We start from the raw sequence: 27,382 nt of genomic DNA on the forward strand, positions 1-27,382 counted from the left end.
TAAATACGACTTTGGACAGTCCGAGTTTTATTGATTGAACGTCTTGATGCGCTCGATGATGGATGATGTCATTCAAATGCGCACGGACGTGCGTGGTGGTGCACAAGGAAGTAGGGCGTACCTCCGGCCATACTCTAACTGTAATCCAAACCATTTCAATTAACAATAGTGGGATTTTGTATCAATGAATAGAGTGATAAATAGTGTTATGCTTCACAAGTTTTTCGTAAGCCAAAATGAAAATGGATTTTAAAAATATACAATTCTGCATGATTCGGCAATTCAGGAGACAATGTTTTTGACATGAACACATAGGATGTATTGTACTATTAACGAGTAAGATCCAATATAATATGCAAAAGATTCATTAAACTCTGGAAGTCTGATAGGCCTATACCAATGTGTTACCTGAAATTGTAAGTATCCACGGAGGTTGGCACAGGCCCTAAAGTTAGTCGAATTATTTCTGTCTTCACCTGTAGGAGTCGCGTTCAGGTCAAAACAAAAAGATCAGAATGGCTTAGGTGTTATAGAAAGTCTGCTAGACCTACTGTTGGATTTGTTTTCATCAATGAAACACGAATGATTGGGTACGTATGTATTTGAATTAGACCTATGCTTGGTTCTATTAGACGCAAACGAAGTCATTTTTACGAAGCATCACACAAAGTAAAGTTCGATAATCATTATCTTTGCGTTGGAAATTCGAACCAAGCTTTTTACAATCACGGAAATGGTGGAAGGAACTGTTCCCTCCCCACACTAGTGTATCCCAAAAGGGACACCCCTGAGTTCATTCCATTTCACCTATTCCCTATCACCGCGCCTAAGTTATTGTTTGCTTGCGCAAAGGCTTAATGGAGGCCTTTTAGTCTCTATAGAAAACTTTAGGAAACATTAATTGTGTTTACAAACTTTGAGTTGGTCGTGTCAACCAAAGTTTGCTAGTGCAGAGCCTAGTCAGAGGAGCTTTAGCAAACTTCTTTTGATTGAAAGTTGGTAGTGATGCGACTTCTGCAAACTTGTTTTCTGCGGTTCGTTCCCAAAGTTTGTCAACTATTTAGTAAACTTTGGAAAACATTTCTTGTCAAACTTACCGTCACCAAAAATTTGCCAAGTACAATGAAAAAACTTTTCTTTTTTTTTTTACATAGAGATGTCTGAACTTGTTGTGGTCTTGGTGGTAGTTGGTAGCGCATCTGTGATTGCTACTATATTAGTCATTTTGTTCTTTAACAAATGTTGGTGGCCGTTTGTGAGGCAACGCCGCTGTGCAAGACCAGAACCACGTCAGGTTGGTAGAAATGTGTCTGTGCAGGACGACATAGTACTTGTACAAGATGTAAGGCTACACTCAGGTCATGGGATTTGGATAATGACATTGGATAATATATGTGATAGTAACGTAGTTGACTTACCATCTTTATCAGCCGAACAATCATTACATACAAATTCTAATTATATACAACACAATGGAGGCGTTGAATTCGATAGACAAGACATTGCTGGACCACCCAGTTACTCACCCTCAGTACCAGCCGAACAATCATTAGACCTATATACAAATCATAGTCAAAGCAGTGAAGAATTTGGGAGCCAAGATATTGCTGAACCCCCCAGTTTTACCGGTGATTCGTATGTTGAAAACTTACAGAGTGAAGATTCACCGTATGAAGGACCACCCCCTCCGTACACCCCACGTAATGTGCTTGCGCCGCCCCAAGATACATGGAGCATTTCGGTACCTACTTATGAAGAGTCGTTGCATCACACCATTCCATACAATAACGATTTTGTTTGAAACTTTTAAATATTCTATCACCATGGATTGTTTATGAATATATAATATATTAAGGAAAGTTGTAATTAAGTTGGCAGCCCAACAAATTCATAGGAACTTGTTTCTGACCCGAAGCAAGATTGCATTAGTCAAAAACAAAAGTTGTAATTTCTATATAAGGAAATAAAACAGTATATATAGTCTTGATTCAATTCCCGTCGATATAGGAGGCCTACCAGTGGTATCATGAGCGACTAAAAATGAAGTTATCGCGTCTAACAGCAAAGTTAATGTACTGTAGATAAAGCTTTTCTTCAAAAGCATTATGTCAACGCTTTACTACCGTACTATTCATCAAACTTTTCGGCCTGCACCACCAAAGTCCATACATTTTTTTTTAACGGAGAAAAATCACTGTTTTAACCAAAAAACTCCAAAATGTAGAGTTGTCTACAGTTGAATTATGGGAAGGGCTAATAAAATAATCAAGTTCAGCCCCTAAATGTGTACCAACAATTCGAGATAAATTATCTACCTGTGTAGTTTAGACCAAGTAACGCAAAAAAATGCCAACAAATTACCTGTAGTGTCAGACAATGGGTTTTAAATTTGAAGCCGTGAAATTGCTTATTCAAAGTCCGATTTTATTAACCTTTATTTCCATGTCTTTGAGGGATTGTAATTAAACATTACATCTTTAAAGATATTTTATCTCCTTAACAAAATGCCATTTTAATGTCACATAATAGTTATTTACCAAAACTGGATCGAAAAAAAAAATATTTACCTTGAAAAAAATGTAACTTTAAAGCAAAAAAATACTTAAATTGACAGACAATGGTTTTTGGTTAAAATTAAACGTTTATTTTGTCTTTTTATAGGCCTAAGTAAAATTTTCTTTTGTGTTTTTTGTTTACAGAAGTGACTCACTTTATTAAAACTGCAAAATGGCCAATTTAAAGTCTGATTTGATTAATCTACATTGAGCTCATTATATATGTGTTAACCACCAATAAATGGTGTACTTATATTATTATAGTTGTTGTCTGGCCGTTTATTACTCGTTCATGCTGTAGTCTGCACCCGTAACACCCGTTTTGCCGATTAATATGAGGTTGTCATATTACACATTCTATTCTACAGCTCACTATGTTGGTCAGTCGGTCGGTTGGTCGGTCGGTTGGTCGGTAAACACTAACTTTAGCGACTGCAGCCATGTATATGGCCTTGTTCCACATCAGCTTGACTGTAGTTTTTATTCTGTTAAATTAAAAATGTACAATTAGATTTTTTTTAACGGAAAGACAGGAAAACTTGAAGTAGAGTTACTAAGAATGTATTTTTAAAAAAACAATATTTGATATCAGTATACTCCGTTTTAATGAATTATTAAGTATTTTAAAAAAGGCTGTGGTACGAAATTGTTACATTATTATATAGGGCTATAACAATGGAATGAAAATTATAGCGTATTATTTCACTGAATCAAACACTTTCAAAATGTTGAGGAGGTCGATGATTAACGATTGCGAAATGTAGCCTCTATAGTCGGAGATAATTTTCGCAATTACAGTAGCTCATCATGAGAGAGAAGCCCAGAAATAAGTGCGCTTGTTGTCTTACCAGACACGCTTATTTCTTGGCTTCTCTCCAATTTCGAGTTATAACCATTTTGACTTACCCTCTGGATGCGCAGTAGTTTGTTAAAAAATGTAACTTTTGACAAATTAATTGTGATGTACGGCTGCAATGTGTCTTTTACAGTTTTTACTACACATTGCCTTTAGCTTCTGGATTTGTGTTTATTTGGTAATTTCCACAGGAATAATATAGGCCCTAATTATACATCGATATATTAAAAGGCAACCTTGAAATAGGAAAGATGTTTTGTGGCATCTGTGATGCAATGCATGTCTTAAATCGACAGACTAGGAAAAGGCAGTCTAATTTTCCTTTAAGCATGAAAAAACACCTGGTTTCGGGTATAACGGTACATCATGACATAATGTCACACAAAAAAAAGTGAAATATGAATATTATTTCGACCGGTAGGGCCTATACCGTAAAATCATCGATGATAGAATAGCCAGACTTTTTTTTTTCACGATATGCTATATTTTTTTAACCATTTATTGAAAGTAGGCCTCTAGCCTAGTCAGCGCTTGATTTCTAAATCACGCGACGTTCCCGAAAAACACTCTTGGAATAGGGCCTAGGATACTTTCATTTAACCATAAACAATGCATGCGCTTTTTAAATCATTTATTGAAAGTATAGTTCCCGAAAACGCTCTTTTTTTTTGGCTTTTGTCCATTATTTACTTTATTTCACCTTAGAGAGTATATGTTCAGACTCACGGCGTTAAGGTGGCGTTATGTAAGCGGCGTGCAAGTAGTAAGTAGTAAGAACAAATCAGTATATTTTGACTAGTTAACATTGTTAATAAAAATAGCAAAAAAACAACTTTAAGTAATGCGTTTGTCATGAATGTATGCATATAGTTCTATCTGCACTGTACGCCTTGCGTTGTAGATAACAAACCTAACGCCGTGAGTCTGAACATAGGCGCACCCTTAAACAAGTCATGCGCTTAAGTACGTTCACACGTACGGCGTAAGAGTGGTGTGGCTTACGCAAGCGGTAAGGTAATCCACGGATTAATGATCATGTTTTCACACGTACGGCGTTCGTTATATTAATGATTGGCGTTAAACAAAGAAGTTCAAGTACAACATTTACCTTTTTAAAAGTTAAACCCTTGTTTTTTTTTAAATAGATTTTACACTGTCTTGATGACAATCTTTTGTTTTTTTAAAAAAAAACCATTTCAGCACTTGATTTCTAAATCAATTCTTAGTCCCGAAAAACACACTGCTTTTGGCCATTTTTACTTTTATCCCTAAAAAGCATGCGCGTTAGATCGAAGAGTAGAGAGCAGCTAAATAGTTTGTTTTTATATTAGCAATACATTTACAGTAAAAAACAAGCATTAATTGGTAAATAGCTTGTTTTTATATCAGCAATAATGTACAGTAAATAACAAAATAACAAGCATTTTTGGTAAACTCGGCGATCGGGACGTGTTCACGTGAGTCCCGACCAATAAAAACCGATCAGGCCCGTGACAAAATTACTCTGATGTTCAATTATTTATCTGTAAGGTAAGGGTTTTTGGACATAAAATGAGAGGCGAGTGTAAAAAACCATAGAGTTTAGAGATAGGCCATGGTAAAACTAAAACGGCCGGAAAATCAAAATGGTCCGTTTAGTAGCCTACATAAATAGACTATGGTAGATAGTTTAGCTATCTACACTTTTGTGACTGTAGACCTGTATTTTTATTTAGTTTTAATTAACGAACAAATACAATTTTTATATTTTACCAGGGAAGAGTGAAATTAAATTTCACTCTTCCCTGATTTTACTGACAGGAATCAATATTGCCATTTATAAAAAAAAAGTAAATTATCTTATTAAAATGACGTATTAATTATATATTATTGTACTTCGTCCAGTGGCCTACATACTGTTGAATAAATGAATTAATTATTATTAATAATATTATAATTTATTGAGAAAGATAGTGGATATTATACCATTTAGTACTAATAGCATAGAGTTTCTCTTTCCTTTTAGTTTTGCTTTTCATCACATTATAAAAAAGAATGTCGCGGAAGAATATTTGATAAGTATTCAACTTATTCTTAAACGTTATACACTGATTGTAAAGGCTATTTATAACAAACACGTGACACATAGATTGTCTTATTTATTAATAGAGAATTTTAAATGTTTAGTTTTGATTAAATCCAACATATTTTCTTAAAATAGATCTACTTTTTCACTGCGTAATTGAGTGATTCACCTTATTTTGAAAGAGGGCAAATTGGGCGGGAAGTGAAAGGACGCCATCTTCTAGCGTCCAGAGAGCCTACGAAGCGAGATAAGTAGTTTCGTGAACGTACGGAATCTGTAAATTTGCACTTATTTTTACATGTATTTTGTGCATAGTTTGTACCAAACAAAATAGTATCGATAAAGGTTTGTGTTTTAGTTTTAATTTAGTAAATAATTACGTACAAAATGTGCTTTAAAAATCTGGTATTTGATTTGTTACGTAGGCTAACCAGGCTAGTCTCAACCTTCTGTCTGTGCTTTCTTTTTACTTCAAATGATGCGGTGATCACACTGTGCTAAAGGGGGCACTGTTCTTCCACTGTGAAAAGTGGATGGCGCTGGTCAAAATTGATTGTAATTAATTATTTATAATGTTCATATAAATATTTTATTTTTATGTAGGGCCTAGGCCTACCCTACCTAGGCCTAGGCCTATATATAAACCATGATTATTTACAATTAATGTAGGCCTAGACTATTAACAACTTAAAACAAGAAGTAGGCTAGGCTAAGAAAGCCAGTCATTTTTAACTGAGTGATCTGCTGTGTGTGTGGGTTGGGAAAAAGACCCAGCTTTGGCTACTTATACTAAAAAGTAATATATTATAGTATTTAGGCCCTAAGTACAAACATTCTGTTTCTTGTTATTGTAATATGTTCATTTTTAATGTAAAAAAACTGTCAAAATACCGATTAGGCCTAGGTTTATTCCGACACTTAAATGAAGACTTCTCAGTCTCTCCAACAAAACAGCAAATGAGTAAATTCGTGGACCCACTGTGTGAAAACTTGTTTCTGGAAAGAAACATATTTATTAAGTTAAATTTACCACTAGACTTGAGCATGTTAAAGACACCTTCCCTACAATTTGTGACGTTTTGTAAAAATAATATATATATATATTACTTTAAAAACATTAAACCAGGTCATTCCTTGTCATAAAGTTACGTTTTATGGTAAATTATGATAAAAAGTGAGAAACAGTGCACTACAGTATCTCACGGTGAATGACCTCTCGTGGAAGGTCTTTAGGCCTAGCTAGGCTGGCTGGTAAACATCGGTAACGTACGAACATTGTACGCTAGCTATATACCCAGCCGGACGTTGACATTGACATTAATTGTCTTTCTATTTTTGCTAGACTCCGGTAATACAAATTGGGGAAAACATGGTATTTTAGCTGAAAAGTTAGGAGTCTTTCATTTGTTTTGACCTCACGATTGATCGAAAAGTGGGTGAATTACAGAAGAAAAACAAAAATATCAATCTGCGCGCAATGCATTTTGGGATTTATAGCGGGCCACTATAATTATTAGAATCGACTTATTTTTAACCATTTAAAGACGGAAAAACTTATCGCAATAGGACCATATTATAGTATTAATTTTACATTAAATATAGTTTGTGAGCATAAATTAGATCTAAAAAATGTAGGGAAGGTGTCTTTAAATATCATTTTATATCATAAAACCCTAATAACGAGTGTAGATTAGTATGACCGCTAGCTAGTAGTCGCTACTACTAACCTACCCAGGGATGTCACCAGCTTTTTGGAGTGCCGGTCGGCAAATTTCCCGGGGGGTTTGTCGTTATTTCAGCGAAACATAAAGAATTATGAAAATAAATAACAACAAATTGCGTCAGGTTTAGGCCTAACCTTGTACCACCGGGGAGTCGCCGTTATTATTCGCGAAAACAAAAAAACGCTCACGAAATGAATAGCAATAGATCGCGTCAGGCTTAGGCCTAGCCTTGTAGACACTACGACCACTAGGCCTAGCCAAGGCTTATAGATAGATGCCCCAAAACCTGAATTCCACAAAAACGGGCGCTTCTTTATTTAGGCCTAATCCCTAATCAAATAATGTAGATAAATTATTAGCCTAGACCTTACTACTTGTTGCTCGATATAATGTTCGTGTTCTTTTGCGCGAGAGTTTTTTAGCGTATTCGCGAATTCCGGATTTTTTGTTTCGCAACTGTGCGGCAAGCATGTAGTGCATGGCCGGCAAGAACAGAGACACGTGTTTATGGGTTAACTGAAGTTCAGCAACCTGAAGTTATCCCAGGGACGTGTAATTATTGTACCATGCTCGGCGATCATAAACGAACGAACTTGCCCGGTCTCACTGAACCATGCGCATGTTTTTTTATTTTTTTTAATAGTTCGTAGAGTACAAAAATGTAAAACTAGTAACATAATATAATTAAAGCAGGGTGACAAAACATTCAGCAATTAAAAATGATTTTGTTTGGGTCTATGTAGTTATACATTTTTAATTACTGCGTACTTGTTTGTATTTTTAATCTGTGCAAAATAAAACGCTTGAATGGTCGCTATGTGAACTTTAAACTTGTACACTATGTGCTGTGTAGCACGTTGTTCGCCATGACTCACAAGCTGTAACAATGAATACCAGGGCAGGGTAGGCCTGGTAAAGTAACGTACGTAACCACGGAAACATTTGCTGTAGTCTTTTGTCTTATCTATATGAGGCTAGCTTGTCTGTTATTAACGATGTGCTAGGTAAAATGTTTTAGTACGAATTTTAGTTAGGCCTAGGCCTAATATAAATATCGTAATAATTAATAAATAATAGTGGTGGTCGGCAGCCTGTAAATCCTGGTCGGAAATGTTGAGTGCTGGTCGGGGCCGACCAGCGTGGTGACATCCCTGCCTACCCTACAGTAGTCCTACTCAAATCTTCTATGGCTAGCCAAATCATAAAGGGCCTAATTTTTGTATCTACCTTTCGTGTAATGACATTAAACAACTTTTATTTTAAATAATAAAATGTAATAAGGTATGCAAAAAACTTGTGACTGTTGATATTTCTAATTAGCCTCATTGTGCTACAGGAGCTAAAAATGGTATTTTAATGAATAAAAATAAACAAACTTGGTTCCATTCTTACATAGTGAGTACTATATAGTGTTATAATTACATATACAGTACAGTATGCTCTCCTCAATTTCCTATGCAATAATGAGACAATCAATTTTTTGCAGAGGGGAAACCTATAACCATCGACAACTATGTTTTATGCCCATTTTGTGTTGAGTAAGAAGGGGCCTTTGGCCCGTATCTGGTTGGCAGCTCATTGGGACAAGAAGCTGAGCAAGGCTCATGTCTTTGAAACTGATGTTGAAGACTGCTGTGATAGCATTATTCACCCGAAGGTATGATTTTTAATATAATTGTATTTTAACAGAAGTATAGTACTAATTTGCCATGTAGAATGATTATAAAGATATTATAGATTTTAAGCTATTCAGACTTAGTCATGTTTAGTTTTTTTATGTAAATTGTAAAAAAAAGTATTTGACTTTTAGGGGTGAAAAATGGATAGTTCAGTGCACCTGTTCCTAGTCTAGTAAAGAATTTATATGTTTTATCATCTTATTGTGTATACAAGCTAATCTTCAAATTGATAATGTTACTGTGTAGGTGAAAATGGCACTACGAACAACAGGCCATTTGCTTTTGGGTGTGGTACGAATTCATAGCAGAAAGGCCAAGTATTTGCTAGCTGATTGTAATGAAGCGTTTGTTAAGATCAAGATGGCGTTCAGGCCTGGTGTGGTTGATCTACCGGAAGAAAACAGAGAAGCGGCATTTGCTGCTATCACACTCCCAGAAGTCTTTCATGACTTTGATTCAGCAATGCCTGAAATAAAGTAAGTTATTTTTCCTTTGTAAACCTGGCCATCATAGAATACAATGTATTTCTTTTATTCTATAGTGATGTGATGTTTATTTAAAAGTTTGAAACATCAAGAAACACTCTTGTTAGTAGATAACAACCAAATCGTTTCTGGATCGACTGGACGTTTTAGTTTTAGAAGTTGGCCTAAGCCTATACTACTAATAATAGTTCATTGTGGTTCACCGTGTGATGACATCATCTACCGTGGCAAATTTCTATTTATTTATATATTTGCCGTCGATTAAATAAAATACACCATGAAGAAAACGATTATGATTAATAATATTTATTAATAAATGCTTCCGGGTAATTTACAACTTGGTCCTCCATCAGTCAAAATTGACTCATTAACTTTGCACACACATCACAAAAAACATTGTTATGCATTTTGTCTGACCTTATTATAAAATGCGTGGGTTTGGTGGAGTAGTCTGGTGACATCTGTTTGGGGACATCACACTTTCTTTTTGTCAAACTAGTTTGATAGTGTAGACAGAGCTTTACTGACAAGTTTAATTGTGCAGGTAAAGTAATTGTTCATATCTTTTGTTTTTAGTGATGCCGAAGTTCAGAAACAGTTTACATTGAACCAGAGTCGTGTTGAAGAAATTACAATGAAGGAAGACCTGGGTAATATAACGTTAGGTCATGACGATGGCTTTGGCATGGGTATGTATCTGATATGGGACGTACTTTGGTTAAAGCTACAAACTAGATATCAACTAGAACTATCAACTAAAAGTTTAATATGCCCAAATATGGTAGTGATACGTCATCATGTACGTATATGGGCACATCACATTTTTTATCACACAACTTAGTCCTCCATCAGTCAAAATTGACTCATTAATGCGTGGGTTTGGTGGAGTAGCCTGGTGACATCCCTGTTTGAGGACATCACATTTTTTGTCACATAAAGTTTGATATTGTAGACAGAGCTTAAGGATAGATTAGTGTGTTACACTTTCAATTAAAGATATATTGTCCCCTGAAAAAATAATTGAGGAAAATATGTTGAAGAGACAATTTTAATGCTAACATAATAAATAAAGTAGATAACAGTTTTTAAAGATAAAAAAGTCAACAAGAAGCTCATTTAGTTTCTGGTTAAATTTAACTTTTATTTTGTCCCTTTTATAAGCTAAATCATTATTTTTTATTCATCTTTATTTTTTGGGAGACAATGCACTTTAGCTAACTCAATTTTGCATACATACAGTAAATAATATATAGAAGAACTATAATCTTTTAAATACTTCAATGCCAAATGGTATTTAAAATAATAATTGTTATTTTAAAAAAAACATTTCTACTACTGAATTAAAAAAATAGAAAATGTTATTATGTAGGGGATCTTGGTTTTGATCATTCTGTTATGCGTGATGCTGGAAGCGGAGAAGACAGCCTGTACAAACATGGTCACGATAGCACATTGCTGGACGTCAGCAAGAAGGGCAGTGTTATTGACACATCCCTCGAAAAACAAATGGACATAGATCTTGATCAACCAATCAGATATGACGGATTTGGCGGACAAATTGGCACTGGGGATCCTCTCTTAGGTGAGAAACTTTCTATTGATTTGTTATATAAAGGTAAGATATTTCAACATGAGTGTTTTTTTATGTATTTATTTTTTTCTTTGTTTCCTTTAGCCAATACATAAGTATTAATTGTTCCATTTAATTTATTTCATTATTTGTTTTAAATCAATAGCGTTAATGAAATGATCATTGATTGCTATCTTTCATAAACCTAATACAAGCTTTCCTAATAATAAATTCATTCCATTGGAATTTTCCTAAACAATATCGTTATATAACAAGAGCAATCCGAGAGTTGTAACCTCCACCATAAGTTAAAGATCTGTCCTGTAGTTTTTATGTATGGCCTAAAATTACTATAATGAAAGTTGTCCAGAATTGAGATCGTTGTTCGGATTGTCTCCAATGGTCCTCCTGGTCGAAATTAAATTGAGAACCCACACCAATTTTGCATAATATTGAAAAGAATATTTATGTGGTTTTTCCTTTTTAAATTCACAGGAGATGGGTTCATGACAGGAGCCAGTGACCTTTTTGATGAGCAGCCTGAAATTCCTGCTCAAGAAATTTCACTTCGACCTGACGATGCGATGTCGACAACAAGCTCTGTTGGAAAAAGAGATGATGAACAAAAAGACAGAGAAGCAACCATTGCAGAAAGTATGTATCTTTCTATAATATCTATTTGTGATGATACTGTTCATAGGCTTTCACTCAATGCCAGACTTTCTGAAAACCATTTCCAAAAGGTCCCAAATTCTTTTTTACAATTAAAAACACTTACCAAATACCAGACATATTTGGCTAGCCCAAAGCTGTTTGGTATTGTAAGAGTTTTGTATTATATATGTTTTTATAAATCAATTTAATTTAATTTTTTAATTTTATTCAACGATTAAGTTGATGGAATATTGTGAAATATAAATCATCTACAATGATCTTGCACTAATAATAATATTTCTTTAGACTTCAAATTCTTTGCTGCTATTTTAAAATAAATATTGAAAATATTTTTGGACCAGTTAAAGGAACTGAGAGATTTTTCCTGTATATATTTTTGCTTTCTACTAATTATGATGAGGTATTTTTTACTTTAATAGTTGATAGTCAGGAGTCATCTGCAAACAAAGCTACTAGTGAAGAAACGGCTGAACAACATCAGCCAAATGCACCTGTAGATCAGACCACACTTGTTGCCAATGAGGAAGAAGCATTTGCGCTGGAACCTCTTGATGTTACAGGTATGTATAGTTAAATACATTGTTCAGCATTCTTCCTAAACATGTTAAAGAAATGCCATAGGGTTTGGCAACATCGCCACTCTTGATGTAATTTGTTAACCTGCCCTGTCAATGATAATAATGCGACATTTATATAGCGATATTTCGTAAAGATCAGAGCGGTTTCAATTAGGGATTATATTAAAATACGGATTAAGCTTAACTTTTTTTTCCAAGGATTCATCCTTTAGAGTAGGGTTCCCAATAGGATGCAAAGCAAAGACATAAGAGTGATGTAAGTTGACCAATAAAGATTTGACATATTATCCAAACTATTGCTTGTGATTGGTCAACTCATTTGCATTGTCTACATTATTGTGCCCAAGTGGAAACGAATGAATTGAGGCTGGATAATGTGTTCATAGACATTCTGTCCTCCAAATGTTTCCATTTTGAGGAAGGTTTAAAGTCAAAATTGTTATGTGAATTTTGATTTTTGATTTTTATAGGTGTTAAGGAAACAAGGCATAGAAGAAAACGAAAGTTAATTGTTGACGAAGTAAAAGAATTAGCTGGTGACATCATCAAAGCACAACTCAAGGACACGTCGGACATTGTCACCACTTTAGATTTAGCCCCACCCACCAAGAAGCTTATGTTATGGAAAGAGACAGGCGGAGCAGAGAAACTCTTTGTTCTACCTGGTAGATTACACGCTGTAGAAACTATATTGAGGGTAAGGCAACCATACAAAAGGGTCTTTCGCACTTGTTTCGGTCCGGCAAATCAACTCGAACCTCAAACCAGCTATGGGCATATAGATAGTGTGCATAGCCGTGTGGAGCGTTGTGAAAACGAAACATCAGCATTTGATTTGCCAGTGCCGGAACGAGTGTGAAAAAACCCTTAATACAGTCAACTCTCTTAATACGGGACACCTGTTGCTGGCATACTATGTCTGGTTTTGCTGGAAAGTCTGGTATTCGCAATGTTTTTAATGGTAGAAATGAAATTGGGACCTTTTGAGCCTCAAGTTTTCAGAGAGTTCGGTAATGGGAGAGTTGACTGTAACATATTTACCATGTGAATATGGTGTATAATTTCTTACATTTATAGTACAATCAAATATTTTGAATTACAATCTATGAAAGGCCTGTGCCACTGTAATTTTTTTATCCACATTGACACTAATGTGAGATCAAGTATTCTATAGTAAATAGAAAATATTTGTGTTTAAAAAAAAAAAAATTGATTATTATAAAATAACATAATATCAATAACAAATTCCAATTTGTTGCTAATGTTTTATGTTTTTCAATCGACTTTAGTGCTATACAAAAAATTTAACTGCTGAGATCCCGAAAGACTTGCCAAAGAGTGTAACTGATCAACACCATATGGACCTTGAAGAACCGCACATTCCTCGACAAAAGAGGAAACACAGTGAAATAGGTGAGTATATTATGCATTGATTTAAAGCCAATGACACGCGAGACCTCCATTTAAGATTTTTAAACTTGAACATTCTCTCAAATAGTGTCTCTCAAGCCTTATTTAGATTTGTTTTTTAAATTTAATTTAGGTATTATTGTAAATTAGTCATTTATTTTATTTTTTTTTATATATTTTATTATATTATATTTTTTTTGGCTATGATATAATCGGTATCCATTAAAATAAATCAGAATAACAATAATCTATGCTGTAAAGTAGACGGTCTCCAAATGTTTTCCCAAATGAGCGTAAAAACAGTACTAGATATGTCCAACTAGCGTTCATTTTACCAGCTGATCATGAAGAGGTTAATCTGTGGCTGCTAGAATTGACCCTACATCCTTCTAATATGAAAATAATGTTTAAAATGCTTCCCATTTTGTTTGTCCTCACCAGACATTGCACCCAGAGAATCCCTGCCACCTGCAGTAGAAATCATCGAACCACCACAGCCAGTACCAGAGCCTGAACTACCAAGCACATCGAACATGGGTGATCTGTCGTTTGCACATGGTAGGAGGCCGTCGTCTGACGATGACGATGGTGGATTCGGTTTTGGCGGTTACGAGGATGACGACGACGATGATGATGTGCCAGCGTTTGCGCCTTCGGTCCTACCACCAGTTACTCTTGTGGATGAAGCAGAATTACTAGAAGAGAAAGAAGAATCTTCATCAGACGAAGAGGTTAGTTTGACCTTCTGCTTTTGTTTATTAGCAACATTTATAATTTGGAGTATAAATCTGGCTGACTGGCTACTTTTCTTGAGTTGATACAAGTATATAGCAAAGTAAACAGAATGCTTACAATTATTCTAAAGCTTTGTCTACACTATCAAATGTGATCACTGCACCATGTTTGGGCATATATCGCCACCATATTTGGGAACATCAACATTTTTTTGTCAAACTAGTTTAATAGTGTAGACAAAGCAAACGATCACTCTATATTTAAACATATTTATCTATCTATATCAATTTAAATTGTTTATAATAATTATGTTAATGGTATATTATGGTATTTTAACTTGTTTCTCATAATGGTTTTTCTCATCTATGTATTGCTTGGATATATGGCGCATTATAAATGCATTTGTTATTATTATATACATCTAAACATTCTCATTGTCTCAACTAACAGTACTAGTAATTTTATCGTCACACCTGGTATTTACGCAAATTACTATGGACCATACCATTAAGCAGGATTACATAATCTGTGCCGTTGTACAGGGGATTAGAAAGATACACAGCAATTGTTCAACCCATTTTGGCATAAATTACTATCCAATCAAATTTAATAAAAAATAACCTACATTTTTAGGACGACGAAGAAACAACTGAAGAAAGGACGGAACGAAAATTAAACAAACGAGCAACACAGATGCTGAACACAATCAAGAAACAGCTTGAGAAAGAGGAATATTCATACTTTGGAGATCTTGTACGAAACAATAACAAAAAGCAAGTGGCTGCCAAGTTTTACTCATTACTAGTGTTAAAGAAACAACAAGATATTAGTGTTGAACAGATTGAACCTTTTGCAGATATCAGGATATCAAGAGGACCTGGATCACAACTAGTATTTTAAGAAAATGTTTTTATATATTATATAAAAGGTAAATTACTTGCAGCTGTTCCTGTAGCCCTCCGTGCATGAGTGGTCACGTGAACTTTGACACAATGGGAGAGTAATTGTCATGGGGTAGGCTTATAACCAAGTCAGTATGGTAAAGGCTTAACAACATCTATTTTTGTACATACTGTTGTGGTTTATACCTTGTTTGTACAATCTGGTCTATGATCCATGATGCCGATTCACACTGAATTCAAATTTAAACCAATTGGTGTTATGTTAAATTTTAATTTAGCACTGGTGTGAACCCAAACTTAGCCCTTACAGTTTGTTCACTAGCTTGATATTTGCACTGTTGCCTTATTTAACATTAACTCTATATTGGTTTTTTATAGACTTAAAATAACATTACAAAAATCAAATTGTATACAATGTTAAGATGTATTATAGTGGTGAACAATGAATGATTCGTACCACTAAATAGGCATAGTCTATTTCTTCCAGTATAGATTTTATATGTTTACATCATTAACAAAAATGTTATATAAAAAGCTGATGCTGATTCAAAAATTGCCAAAATTTGTCAGTTTCATAGCATTTTATTGTTAAAATGGAAAATACAGTATTTGTAAGTGTATTTGCAATGTTCATTATCTCATACCAGGTGCCCTGATAACTTAAAATTCTCTTCAAACAAAAAGATCCCAAATTACTGCTATTTAAATTTGACTCTGAAGAGTTCACTAAAAAGGTCTTCATGACATTTAAAATGAAATTAGAAGGATGTTTTTTTTATTCAGTAAAGTTAGGCCTACTGATAAGAAGTTGTGAGTGCCTTTTGATGGTACAGTATAAGGAACAGCTATTTGAGTGGATTGTAAAAAAGTATAAATTATTTAACAAGGTTTGTTATCCAAAGTAGTTGGTTTCTCTGTATTTCTGTAATGTAGATGTTTTATATTTTCCTTTTTGTTGTCTTGTTCCATGTTTAGGCTGGCCCAACTCAAGATATATGTTTTCTCGAGTATTACGCCCTTTTCCTTCTGAAGTTTACTTACAGTATAGTTCATTTTTTAATGCCATTTATTTCTCAGCAGAAAGGAAGTACGTAACATAAACGTTGATTGATTTGATAGTATATTTGTTATTGCATCGATAGTATTATAGTACTAAGTGTATAGCTTATCACGTTCCAAATGTACGGTGTAGATTTATCAATTTCTCTTTAGTTGGAGGTTACTCCAATTTGTGTGTGAGTGTACACTGTTAATGACTAAATACTCAAACAAGATATCCGTTTTTTTTTTCAAACCAGATATGTCTATTATTAAAGTATTAAGTGAGGGCTTAGTATAGTAATTGATATATTCAGGACGTCAAACTTGTACAGGTTAAAGAAACAATTTATTATGTTTTTAACATTAAAATGTTATTAAAAATTCCAGAAATGAAAGTTTCTTTACTTGTGCCATTAACCAAAGCCTGTTTATTACTTGCACCATTAAATTTCATTGGATTCTATCACTGTACATCCTCCAACAGAATTCTTATTATTGAACTAAAACTGTAAATGTGAACTCATAGAAGATAATTAATATTTGTACAAAATATATGTTAAAAATCGTAGAAATATATGCGAATTGATATAGCATTATCGTTAGGTATGTAACACATTTTCTGAAGTAAATACAACAATGCTGTTTTTGCTGCATTCATATCATTTATCTCAAAATTATTGCTTTTTAAAATTAATTATATATCACTATTTACAAACCACCTGATTATTTGAACTGTATCTCCACATGACATAATTTTGTCCAGTATTATAGGAAAAGTTTTTTTTTTATGCAGTGTTACATATCACAAGTGGTGCCTGTACTGTATTAAGGTTAGGCTTATTACCTAGGATACAGGCATATGTTGCACTGTATTTCAGAATTAGCCTAGGATACTGGGAAAATTATACATACATACAGTACAGAGAATCTGCTAAACAAACTAACCCAAATTATTTTAAACTGATTGATAAACTTTTTTTTCCAATGTGAACAAACTTTTTTGAAAAAAGTAATATACAAGTGCAATGTTTTTTATATAAATACAATTTTAAAACTACCATGCACTTTTATAATGGGTTATTTGTAAAAGAAATTATTTGTAGTTTACACTAGTTAATCATTTTAATATTTTGATCTAGTTATAATAATAAAACGGTTTGTGTTTTCTTCCTATGATTTAATACCTGGTCATTTAAAAATCTCAATTATTATTATAAATCAATTAAATGATAATTAAACTTTTAATCTCACAGTAGAACCTCTTAGGAACCCAATAAACTGTGCTCCTATTACTAATAGGGATTTAGCTTGAATAGGGGATGGTGGTAGTGTTACAACATAGTTCCCTTGTCAGGAGTGTCCCCTTAATAGAAGTATCCACTCACTAGAGGTTGACCATAGTGACATAGTTCCCCTTGTGTGTGTTTCACAGGAAAATGTCCCCTTAATAGGAGTATCTACTCAATAGGGTTGGTTATAATGTTAAATTTCCCTATGTTTATTTATGTTCCGGTAATAGTTTTACTGCCATTGTAAAATTCTATGACTTGATCTGTTAATTATCGACTTGATAATCCTGTATTAAACATGTATGTTTGCTTAGGGACCAAAAAAAATTATTAATATAGAAAATAAATGAACTAAAATATGTACAAAATTACATAAAATTTAAAAACTTTGTTGCACCCAAATGTTTAAGTTAGATTTTACTGTGCCTATGTGGAGGTTAAAGTTATAAATAAAAATGTACATAAAATTCCATTTATACTTTGCCAAGCCTGAACTATTTCAATGTACACACTGTTATCAATGTATACTTTTCATGCTCTAAATTTGAATTCTTCAAAATTCCATCAAACCTTAGCCAGTTATATTAATGTGCACATATTTTGTAGCCAAGGTTAATCATTTTTTTCTTTATTGAGATGTGTAAATAAAAGTCAGAAAATATTTACCACTCAGTATATGAGTGTGGATATTACCTAGAATTGATTGTCTTAATAAAATGTTTTATGGAAAATATTCTTTGTTAGTTGATTTTTTTGCAGTCTGTTTGTTAATACCAAAACATGACACAAAGAGCAAAATCAGTAAACAAAAATAGAAAAAAAATTGATTTTATTTTAAGATGTTATTATTCTTTTTAAATAATTAAACATAATATTTACTGGACACATAATTTTCAATAGTAAGTTGACCATGTACAAATTCAAGGCTCACAATTGTGTTTAAAAAAAAGTTTACTGTATAGAGAATAAGATCAAATACATTTCACAAACATCTGAAAAAGAAAACACACAATTTATACCAAATATATATCAAAGCTAAGCCTCTTTGCTTGGTCTAACAACCTTATTAACGATGTATTGTCCCTTGAAACACAAAAAATGAAGGTCAAAATATTCTAAATTTAAATTGGCCATATCAAAGAGCTAAATTAATTTGATTACATTTCGTCTGGATAATCGTCCCGAGCGAAAGTAAACAAAGATTTCAAACCATGAGTATACATTATGCATGATGCTAATTAGGATTGTTTACAACTCGTCACGGATGAGAAGGTGTTTTCACACAGATCGCGAGGAAGTTTTATGATTATGCATACAGAGTAGCCAAATAAGCGTGTTGCATTACGAGATATGTTTTGATAGAAAACTTTGACTGAAAGTCAAGTTATTTTTTGAACCAAAAAACGTCTGTATTTCATTGAAATCATTTTCGACTCATTTTTGGTGAAAATCAATTACTACAGGTATTATAATACTTCAAAATGACCCACTTTTTTCGAAATCTTTTTTTTTTTTTTTTTGGAATTTGACAAAGGGACAATACATCTTTAAGGCCCATTCACACTAGGACGATAACGATCGACGATAAATATATAAGCATGACTTTTTTTAACATAAAACAAAAGAAATTAGAAAGGGTTTCGTTCTAGGACTATAGGATAATCATTTATGCTGTCTTTGATAAAAATAATATTTTTTAAATTCCAATCAAATGACGTCATGATACATAAAAACAATAAAATCGTTGTATTGTCACGATATTATTGCTCTTACTAATCATGACGTCATTTGATTGGACGTGTGAAAATATAATTTTCATCAAAGGAAGCATAGATGGTTATTCTATAGTTCTAGAGTGAAAAGGTTTTATATTTCTTTTATTTTATGTATGAAAAATGCAAATTATTGTCTATTATCGTCGATCGTTATCGTCCTAGTGTGAATGGGCCTTTAAGCTTTGTACATTAATGGGTTACAACTACAAATTATTTCATCTGTAACTTTTGTAGTTATTCACAAAACATGTACAGTATTCCTACTGAATACACTGTACTGTGTTGTGTGAGATTATACTATAGTAGTACTGTACAATTTATATTCATGCTACCAAAACAAAAACACAGTTTATGTCCACTGCTGCTTTGACGAATTTCTATTTTAGACAATGTACAGTAGAAACTGTCCCGTAGAACCACCTTTACTTTCCTGTGAAACGAAACGAAGGGCAACCCCTATTCAGTGGAAAACGCTATTACTGTATTTTAAAATTAAATGTATATTTATTTTAATATATACATGCCCCACTGACATTACCAGAGCATCTTAATCTCAATTTAATTTATATATTGGCTCAATTTTGTCAAGGTATCTAAACAGGAATGTAAATATACTGTAATGAAAATATATTTCTTAATTATTTGCCATACTTTACTAAATATGGGTAGGCTTCTAAATTACAGTAAAAAATTATACACACAATTAAATCTTCTAAATAAAAATATGTATTCGTTTATAGAATCCACTATATTACAACAAATATTGTGAAACAAGGTATAAAATGGTTATTTAAAATGGGTTTAAATTCGTTAACAGTTAAACGCATAGAGCGTAATTACATAGCCATAACATTGGCAACGGTTCAATGCTCACTCGCTTCATGGTTCTGGTAGTAGAACAAATCTTCTCGGATAAGGACTATAAACCGTAGGTCCAGTGTACACATCTAGCTCAGGTGCACTTTAAAAAACCTAGTACATCCTTCGAGACGAGAGGGTTACCCTGGTGTAAGCTAGTACACTCACAGGCAATGTCACTCACACAGCTACTGATCATAACTGGCCCTCTGGAAGACCAGTCTTTGGCTGAAGAGGTCACCCAGTATAAATAAATAATAAAATAAATACACAACAAGAGGTATTACTCCACAATTACAGCTCAAAAACTGGACAGGGACCACCTCAATCTGTCAATCAGATATATATGCCAGTTTGATGATACGCCTACTTCTCAGTCACGCATCACTACATCTGCGTTTCTGCATGTTGAGCACATCAACACAAGCATATTTTTATCAGTGACCCAATGTATTGGACAATGTACAACTACTACAAAGTCATTGATTTCATTGCCATAATAACAAACTAGTTTCGATGTGGTTTTATTCTATCAAATCGACCACACCCACTCTTTGACGTTTATCACCTCTCATCGTCAGACGATTCTAGGTAAACCGTTGTCCATGCTTGAGTTGGGAATAGATTTTTAGCTGTGGAATTAATATCACTAACAGGTTAAAATCATATATAACATTAAAGATGTATTGTCCCCCTGAAAAAATAATTCTTAAAAAATCTTTTGTTGAATATGCCATTTTAATGCCACCTTATAGTTATCCACTTTGACCAAAAATTGGATCGAAGTTTTTTACGGAAGTGATTAACTTTATTAAAACTACAAAATAATATATTAAAAGTCTGATTTTATTAAAGGCCAGGTGTGGGCAAAAAATTTCTATTGATCATACATTCCAATAATTATCTATCTATAGTTTCCCCTATGTTTCATAATTTTTGGGATTTTATTTGTGTTACACAAGCTTGTTGAAAATAAGCACTTTCTTATCAGTGGTGGGATAGTTCAAATTACACAGTAAAATCTCTATTCTTTTGTACACAAATTTTGTAAATAGAGAGGCATTTTAAAAAGCTATGAAAAATAAACAGTGTGGTAAAAAATGTTATCAGATGACTAAATATAGGTAATATAACTTGAATATTACATTTCTGATATTTTTATTCAACTTCAGCTTTTTATTTTCATGCTATAGCAAAAATTATCCACTGTATATCCACCATTTTTTTTCACTGTCTAGGGAGTCACCAGACATAATATTACATTAGGTTAACTACCTAACTACTGTACTGAAAAAAAGTCTTTCTGTTTTTTATGGAAGAATTTTGCAAAATTTTGTATTTGACCATATTAAGGGAAATTCATGTTTTTTCGTCTCGATTTCTGTTACAAATATTTGATTTATGTACAATTAACCAAATATTATATTTAAAATTCATGCCTGTACCTGAGCTTTAATCTTTATTTTTTTGGGGGACAATATATCAAATAAACTCGCCCGGAGGAAGAGCTAGTGTTGCCCGAAAGCTCTGAAATTTATTTCTGGCTGTTTTATTTGACCATTTTGATTTAGCTTTTTGCTTATTTTATTTGTATCTTTATTGAGATCTAGCCACTGATACCCATAGCATTGTCATTTTTCAGTAATTTTCTTTTGGAATTAAATAAATGATACATACACACTGAGTGAATACTAGAATGAATTAAACAAGGAACTATATTGTAGGCTGTAGCAGGCATAGTGGTGCTTTTCAACGTCTCAATCAGTGTCTCCACCAACAAAATTATTTCTTTGTAAACTCTTTACATTTTGAGAGAATCTATGTAAAGCCTTGTCTACACTATCAAACTTTATGTGACAAAAAAGGTATATATATATATATAAATGGACATGATGATGTCATATCACTACCATTTGGGCACATCACACTTTTTTTGACAAACAAGTTTGATACCGTAGACAGAGTTTTTACATACCTGGCGGGTGCCTTTCTGTTCGTGTGACTGCCGTTGATGAAGGGACTGGCTTAATGATAGGTGCTGGTCTGCCTACACTAGTACTTAGATCAGTGGACTGGTAAGGGTTGGCTTCTGAGCTTCTTGCCCAATCTGGACGGCCATCAACGTCACTAACGTTCTGAAATGTAATGCAATCAATCTTACTAAATGGTCTAGCATATAAACTTTCTGTGACAATAAAATGTGATGTGCCCATATATGAAAATGATGATGTGATATCACTACCATATTTGGGTGCATCATACTTTTTTTGACAAACTAGTTTGATAGTGTAGACAGAGCTCTGGTGCAAGCCTTTTACAATCAATAACTCTACACTTACCGATGCTGATCTTGCTTTCTTTAATTTGTAGGACATGCTGGCAGACATTGGTCTAGCCTGCTGATGGTTAGCTGTTTGCTCCATGTCAGTAATTGACCCACTTTTCTTCAATCTTGTATTACCTCTCTTTTCCATCCTTTTCTGCCTATTAATACAATGATATCCTAGTTAATAATATTTAAACTCAGCACTCTTATATTTAACATTTTAAAAAGAAGTATATGTTATGAAAGTACGACAACTGTAGTACGTCCATATTCATAAATAAACTTTGAAAATTACGCAGAATTCAACAAAATATAACAACACAAGAGGACACTTTCCTTTGCTTTTACGTGCATTTCTTGTCGTCTATCGGTAAAACACATGTTTTCTGTTACAATACTTTTACGTTTGTGCACAGATTTGTTTGTTGGTCTTGTTTGTACATATCTTGGTACAGTATTACATAGTAATTGCATACTACCATTAAGCTATAAGCTCCATTGCATACTATTATATTACATAACATTTACACTAATTACACAGAGCTTCACAGTCACAGTATATTATTTTAATTTTATTCAATCGAAACCAACAGCGATAATTACCGCCACTAACCGATAGTTTGATTCAAACAAAGCCAGGACCTTGATTGGTCCTAACATTGATCAAGGGCTTCTCTCGTCCAGTGCCCACCTTGACCAGAGGAAAGGCATAAGCCAATACGTCTGAGTCAGATACTAGATGCAGGAGCTGCCATAAGAGCCAGCAGTGCTGATTTCAAATGCCTAACGGGACCCCAGCTTCATATACAGCACCCGATATTCCCAGATGGTCTCCTATCCAATCTCTAACCAGGCCCAACGTTGCTTAACTTCGGTGATCTGACGATAACCGGTGTTTCAACGTAGTAAAGCCGTATATACTGCATTAATTACCTTGCTTTTAGAATCTCATCTTCATTATCTAAGTAATTGTTCCTCATTGTGTCGGTGGTCTTTGGATCTGACCCCCTCCAGGGTTTATGCTCCAGCGGTTTTGATGAGGTTGCTGACCTAGGCCTTGGTGGCTTTCTGGCACTGGTTCCACTTTTAGCATGTTTTTGCTCACCGTTCACAGGGGAAGCAGAAGCAGTCTTTGGTGAAGGGGAATTCTAAATTGTTTGTAAAATATTGTTTAACACAGTAGTACAGTTTGGGTAGAATATTTAAATATTGTTTTAAATAGCAATATTGGATGTTAATAGAACACAGGTCAATATTTTTCATACATTTCAGCATTTACTTTTCCACCATGGGGTGCAACTGGATTGGAACAACTGGAGTTTTTTTCTAGGAAGTTATTATCATCAGCTTTTTCTTATTTAAATCTGTCGATCTCTCTCTATATTTTTTTCATTTTAAAGAGGGGACCCTAGGATATCAGCTTGCCTGCAGGTTCAGCTGAAAGGGTTACACTCTCTAAATAAAAGTTGAAATAAATAAATAAAAGAAATAAGAAATCTGTGTGGAGATCCTTTGTCTGAATAGCAAGTTTATAAAATATATTCTCTATACATCTCTTACTAGAGCTTAGTTGAGAGTGTACTCACAGTCTTGCTGGCCATAACATAGTAACACTATTAATTAAACCTACCTTTGGTGGTAAATAGTGTAAGCTCCTGACATTCTCAAGGTAAAGCCTTTTCCACACACCAGTTTCAAATGGGCTTGGTTGGAAAGTGAGATGCCAGTTCAGTTTCAAGGCCTTAGGCATCCACACCTGATCAGCCTCACATAAAAACTTCCAATACCAACATACCTGATGATAACAATTATCAAAATAATGCAAAATATTGTACAATACATATTCATATACTGTATGTATTTTGATGTTTAATTTGTTTTTTTATGACCTATAGCAGTACTTTTTAAAAAGTATTTTTAACCAATTTTATACATTTGTAAATTGAAACGAAATCAGCATTTTTGCTGCCATGTTTTAATCTTTTTTGAATAAATAATACAACAAACAGTTTATCTGATTTCCTTGCCCAGTAATTAATGATGATTAATTTTACAGTACAATTACAATACAAGCTATTTTTTATATTTTAAGGGTACAGTAACTGAAAGGGGCCTTAGTACAATATTTGGAGAGGTCCCATGGTATATTATACTCATATTGCTTTAAAGCTCAGGTACAGGCATGAATTTTAAATACAATATCTGGTTAATTGTACATAAATACAATATTTGTAACAGAAATCAAGACAGAAAAACATTTCCCTGAAAATGGTCAAATACAAAATTTGGCAAAATTCTGCTATAAAAACGATGAAGACTTTTTTCAGTAGTTTAACCTAATGTAAAAACATGTCTGGTGACTCCCTAGAAGGTGAAAAAAGATGGTGGATATACGGTGGATAATTTTTTTTTGCTATAGTATGAAAATAAAACTCTGAAGTTGAATAAAAAAAAACGTAAAATTCAAGTTATATTACCTATATTTAGTCATCCCCCCACTGATAAGAAAGTGCTTATTTTCAACAGGCTCGTGTAACACAAATAAAATCCAAAAAAATTATGAAACATAGGGGAAACTATAGATCGATAATTATTGGAATGCATGATCAATAGAAATTATTTTTTGTCCGCACCTGAATGAAATCATACCCAGTCACATACAGTATGAATATGAAACTAACCTGAGCGCACCGACATAGACTTCTGGGATCCAAAAAAGAAAAGATGTAAATAGATAATACACGTGGTAAGGCCCTCGTAAAGTCTTCTTTTCTTACAGGAACTTGCAGAGATACCACTCCTTTAACAAACTCAAGTTGATTGAGGTTACTTTGACCCAGAACATGCTCCAATGCTATTTTCTTCTGTGAGTTTGTCCATTTATCAAACTAGAAAAATGTAATTAAAATATAGTTATATAGTATAGTAAAGTTGAGTATAAACATTATCAATGAAATGAGCACTGAAACTGTCAGGTCAGTACCTAATTTTGGTTTGTCAAAATAGAATTTGTTGCATTTATAAAGAGTGATATCCGGGGTAGAGGCAACATGGTGGATATATTGTAGAGCACATGTGTTGATATCTGAATAAAGAATGTTGTTAATAATCATTGTCGTATGAAGTCTTCAATCATAATAATAATAATAATAATAATAAAAAAAAAATAAATAAAAAAAATAGAAATTGTGTTCATATTGAGATGTTATTTGGTTTATATTTATTTGTTACGAGTATAAGTTAACTCGCTTGTTTGGTCAGAGTTAAGAGAACATAACTTTTGTTTGTCTTTGAAATAAAGGAAAGATGTTGCGCATGTATAAAGAGTGATATCGCCCTCTATCCGGGGTAGAGGCAACATGGTGGATTATATTGTAGAGCACATGTGTTGATATCTGAATAAAGAATGTTGTTAATAATCATTGTCGTATGAAGTCTTCAATCATAAAAACAATACATAAAACAGAATTTAAAATAAATTATCTGTCCAGATACTAGAAAACAGAAGTTACTGTACATTCATTTGTGTCTGCACGTGTTTATAGTGGACATTTATAATTTACTGTTTGTAATTCAATTTTCAGGTGAAAATGTGAAAAGCAAATGTTTGTCAGACCAAGAAACAAGTAAAGACTAATGCGGAATGTTGGCATGTACAGTATGATGATCTATGATCATTTTATTTTATCAAATTACTTTTACTTTTATTGTTTTCTATTAATAGAATACATAATAATAATAATCAAATAAAACATTTAAATGAAATTATTATTATTACATTAATATAACTTAATTTTTTAAATAACTTAATTGTAATTGAATTTTCAATTTGTTTTGTGTACTTTATTTTTAGTTATTCAATTCATGTTTATTTCTGAACAAGTCCATATCAAAAAACAAACAATAAATAAATACAAAAATAATACTTGAAATAAATGGTTGCACAAAAAGATTAGATTACAAAAAGTTACATGTTTGCTCAAGAAGGATTCATTGGTTTCAGGGATCGGCTAAAAAAATTGGATAAGATTGAATATGATACAATGATACTTACAGTATAGAAGGAGATCCGTATAGAATAAATAGTATGCAAAACAACAGAATTAAAATTGGTTTTCTTACCCATTTGTGAAGAATTTCTAGTCTTTCTTCAAACACCTAAAAAAAATAATAAATTATTATCATTTATTATTAATTATACAATTAAAAGAGAGAGAGACGATAGAGAGGTGGCCAATCCCTCCTATCAAGCCCTGACCACCTGAAGAAGAAAGGCTAGCCTAGCTAGTAGTAAGCTCTAGGCTTAGCCTAGCCCTAGGTAGACTGGAAGGCGTACTACTACTAAGCCTCTCTACTAGCCTAGCTAGCTAGGCCTACTAGCTAGCTAGCCTACTAGCTAGGCTAGGCTGCCTTGCCTAGGGCCAGGCCTAGCCTAGTATATAGAAAATCTTACCTTATCATTTGTAGGTTGGTGGTTCATAGGCGTCCATGTGCTAAACCTTGCTTTTGAATCAAGATTTCTTCTTTTGTTATCTAAACGCTTTTGGTCGCCAGACCAAGCCATGTTTTTGTTGATTAAAATTTCAAAACATTGAAAAATTTTGGAGTAAATTCTATTTAGCCGTTATTGCGTTCATCGATTTAAAGACATGTATAACAGATTTCTACACAACCAAGGTTGTACAATATCCACGGCAGTCGTTTAATCAACAACATTGATGCAGGCATAACGAACAAATTGTCAATTATACTTTCATAATTAGCTTTTAAAATATATGTAATAAATTTTCTTTAAAAAAAAGTAACTGAAATATATAAAATAATTTAAAATAAAGTATATTTGAAAGCAAATTGTTATG

At 33.3% G+C, this 27,382-nt stretch overlaps 2 protein-coding genes and 1 pseudogene across 3 annotated transcripts; 1 reads left to right on the forward strand and 2 right to left on the reverse strand.

The window, feature by feature from the left end:
* Window positions 1–4,918: 4,918 nt before the first annotated feature.
* On the forward strand, window positions 4,919–16,135 carry LOC140062193 (double-strand-break repair protein rad21 homolog). Its single transcript, XM_072108685.1, has 12 exons — window positions 4,919–4,936; window positions 5,612–5,821; window positions 8,687–8,857; window positions 9,126–9,355; window positions 9,941–10,053; window positions 10,734–10,946; window positions 11,430–11,588; window positions 12,029–12,169; window positions 12,658–12,884; window positions 13,477–13,600; window positions 14,039–14,328; window positions 14,966–16,135. The coding sequence occupies exons 3-12, from the start codon at window positions 8,714–8,716 to the stop codon at window positions 15,230–15,232; spliced, it is 1,908 nt and encodes a 635-aa protein (XP_071964786.1). The 5' UTR covers window positions 4,919–4,936; window positions 5,612–5,821; window positions 8,687–8,713; the 3' UTR covers window positions 15,233–16,135.
* LOC140063030 (F-box only protein 16-like) lies at window positions 14,237–27,206 on the reverse strand. 2 transcript variants are annotated; one of them, XM_072109884.1, is made up of 8 exons: window positions 26,977–27,206; window positions 26,646–26,681; window positions 25,205–25,411; window positions 24,154–24,318; window positions 23,457–23,671; window positions 22,537–22,681; window positions 22,173–22,332; window positions 14,237–14,292 (listed from the first exon to the last, which is right to left on the reverse strand). In XM_072109884.1, exons 1-8 carry the CDS (start codon window positions 27,085–27,087, stop codon window positions 14,267–14,269), a joined length of 1,065 nt encoding a protein of 354 aa, XP_071965985.1. In that variant the 5' UTR covers window positions 27,088–27,206; the 3' UTR covers window positions 14,237–14,266. The 2 variants fall into 2 exon arrangements, with proteins under 2 accessions (XP_071965985.1, XP_071965917.1); XM_072109816.1 differs by lacking the exon at window positions 14,237–14,292 and adding an exon at window positions 18,447–20,829 and having other exon boundaries at window positions 26,977–27,202.
* On the reverse strand, window positions 23,325–23,442 carry LOC140063731 (5S ribosomal RNA; annotated as a pseudogene).
* Window positions 27,207–27,382: the final 176 nt, after the last annotated feature.

Source organism: Antedon mediterranea, chromosome 1, assembly GCF_964355755.1.
Source record: "Antedon mediterranea chromosome 1, ecAntMedi1.1, whole genome shotgun sequence".
Lineage (NCBI taxonomy): Eukaryota > Metazoa > Echinodermata > Crinoidea > Comatulida > Antedonidae > Antedon > Antedon mediterranea.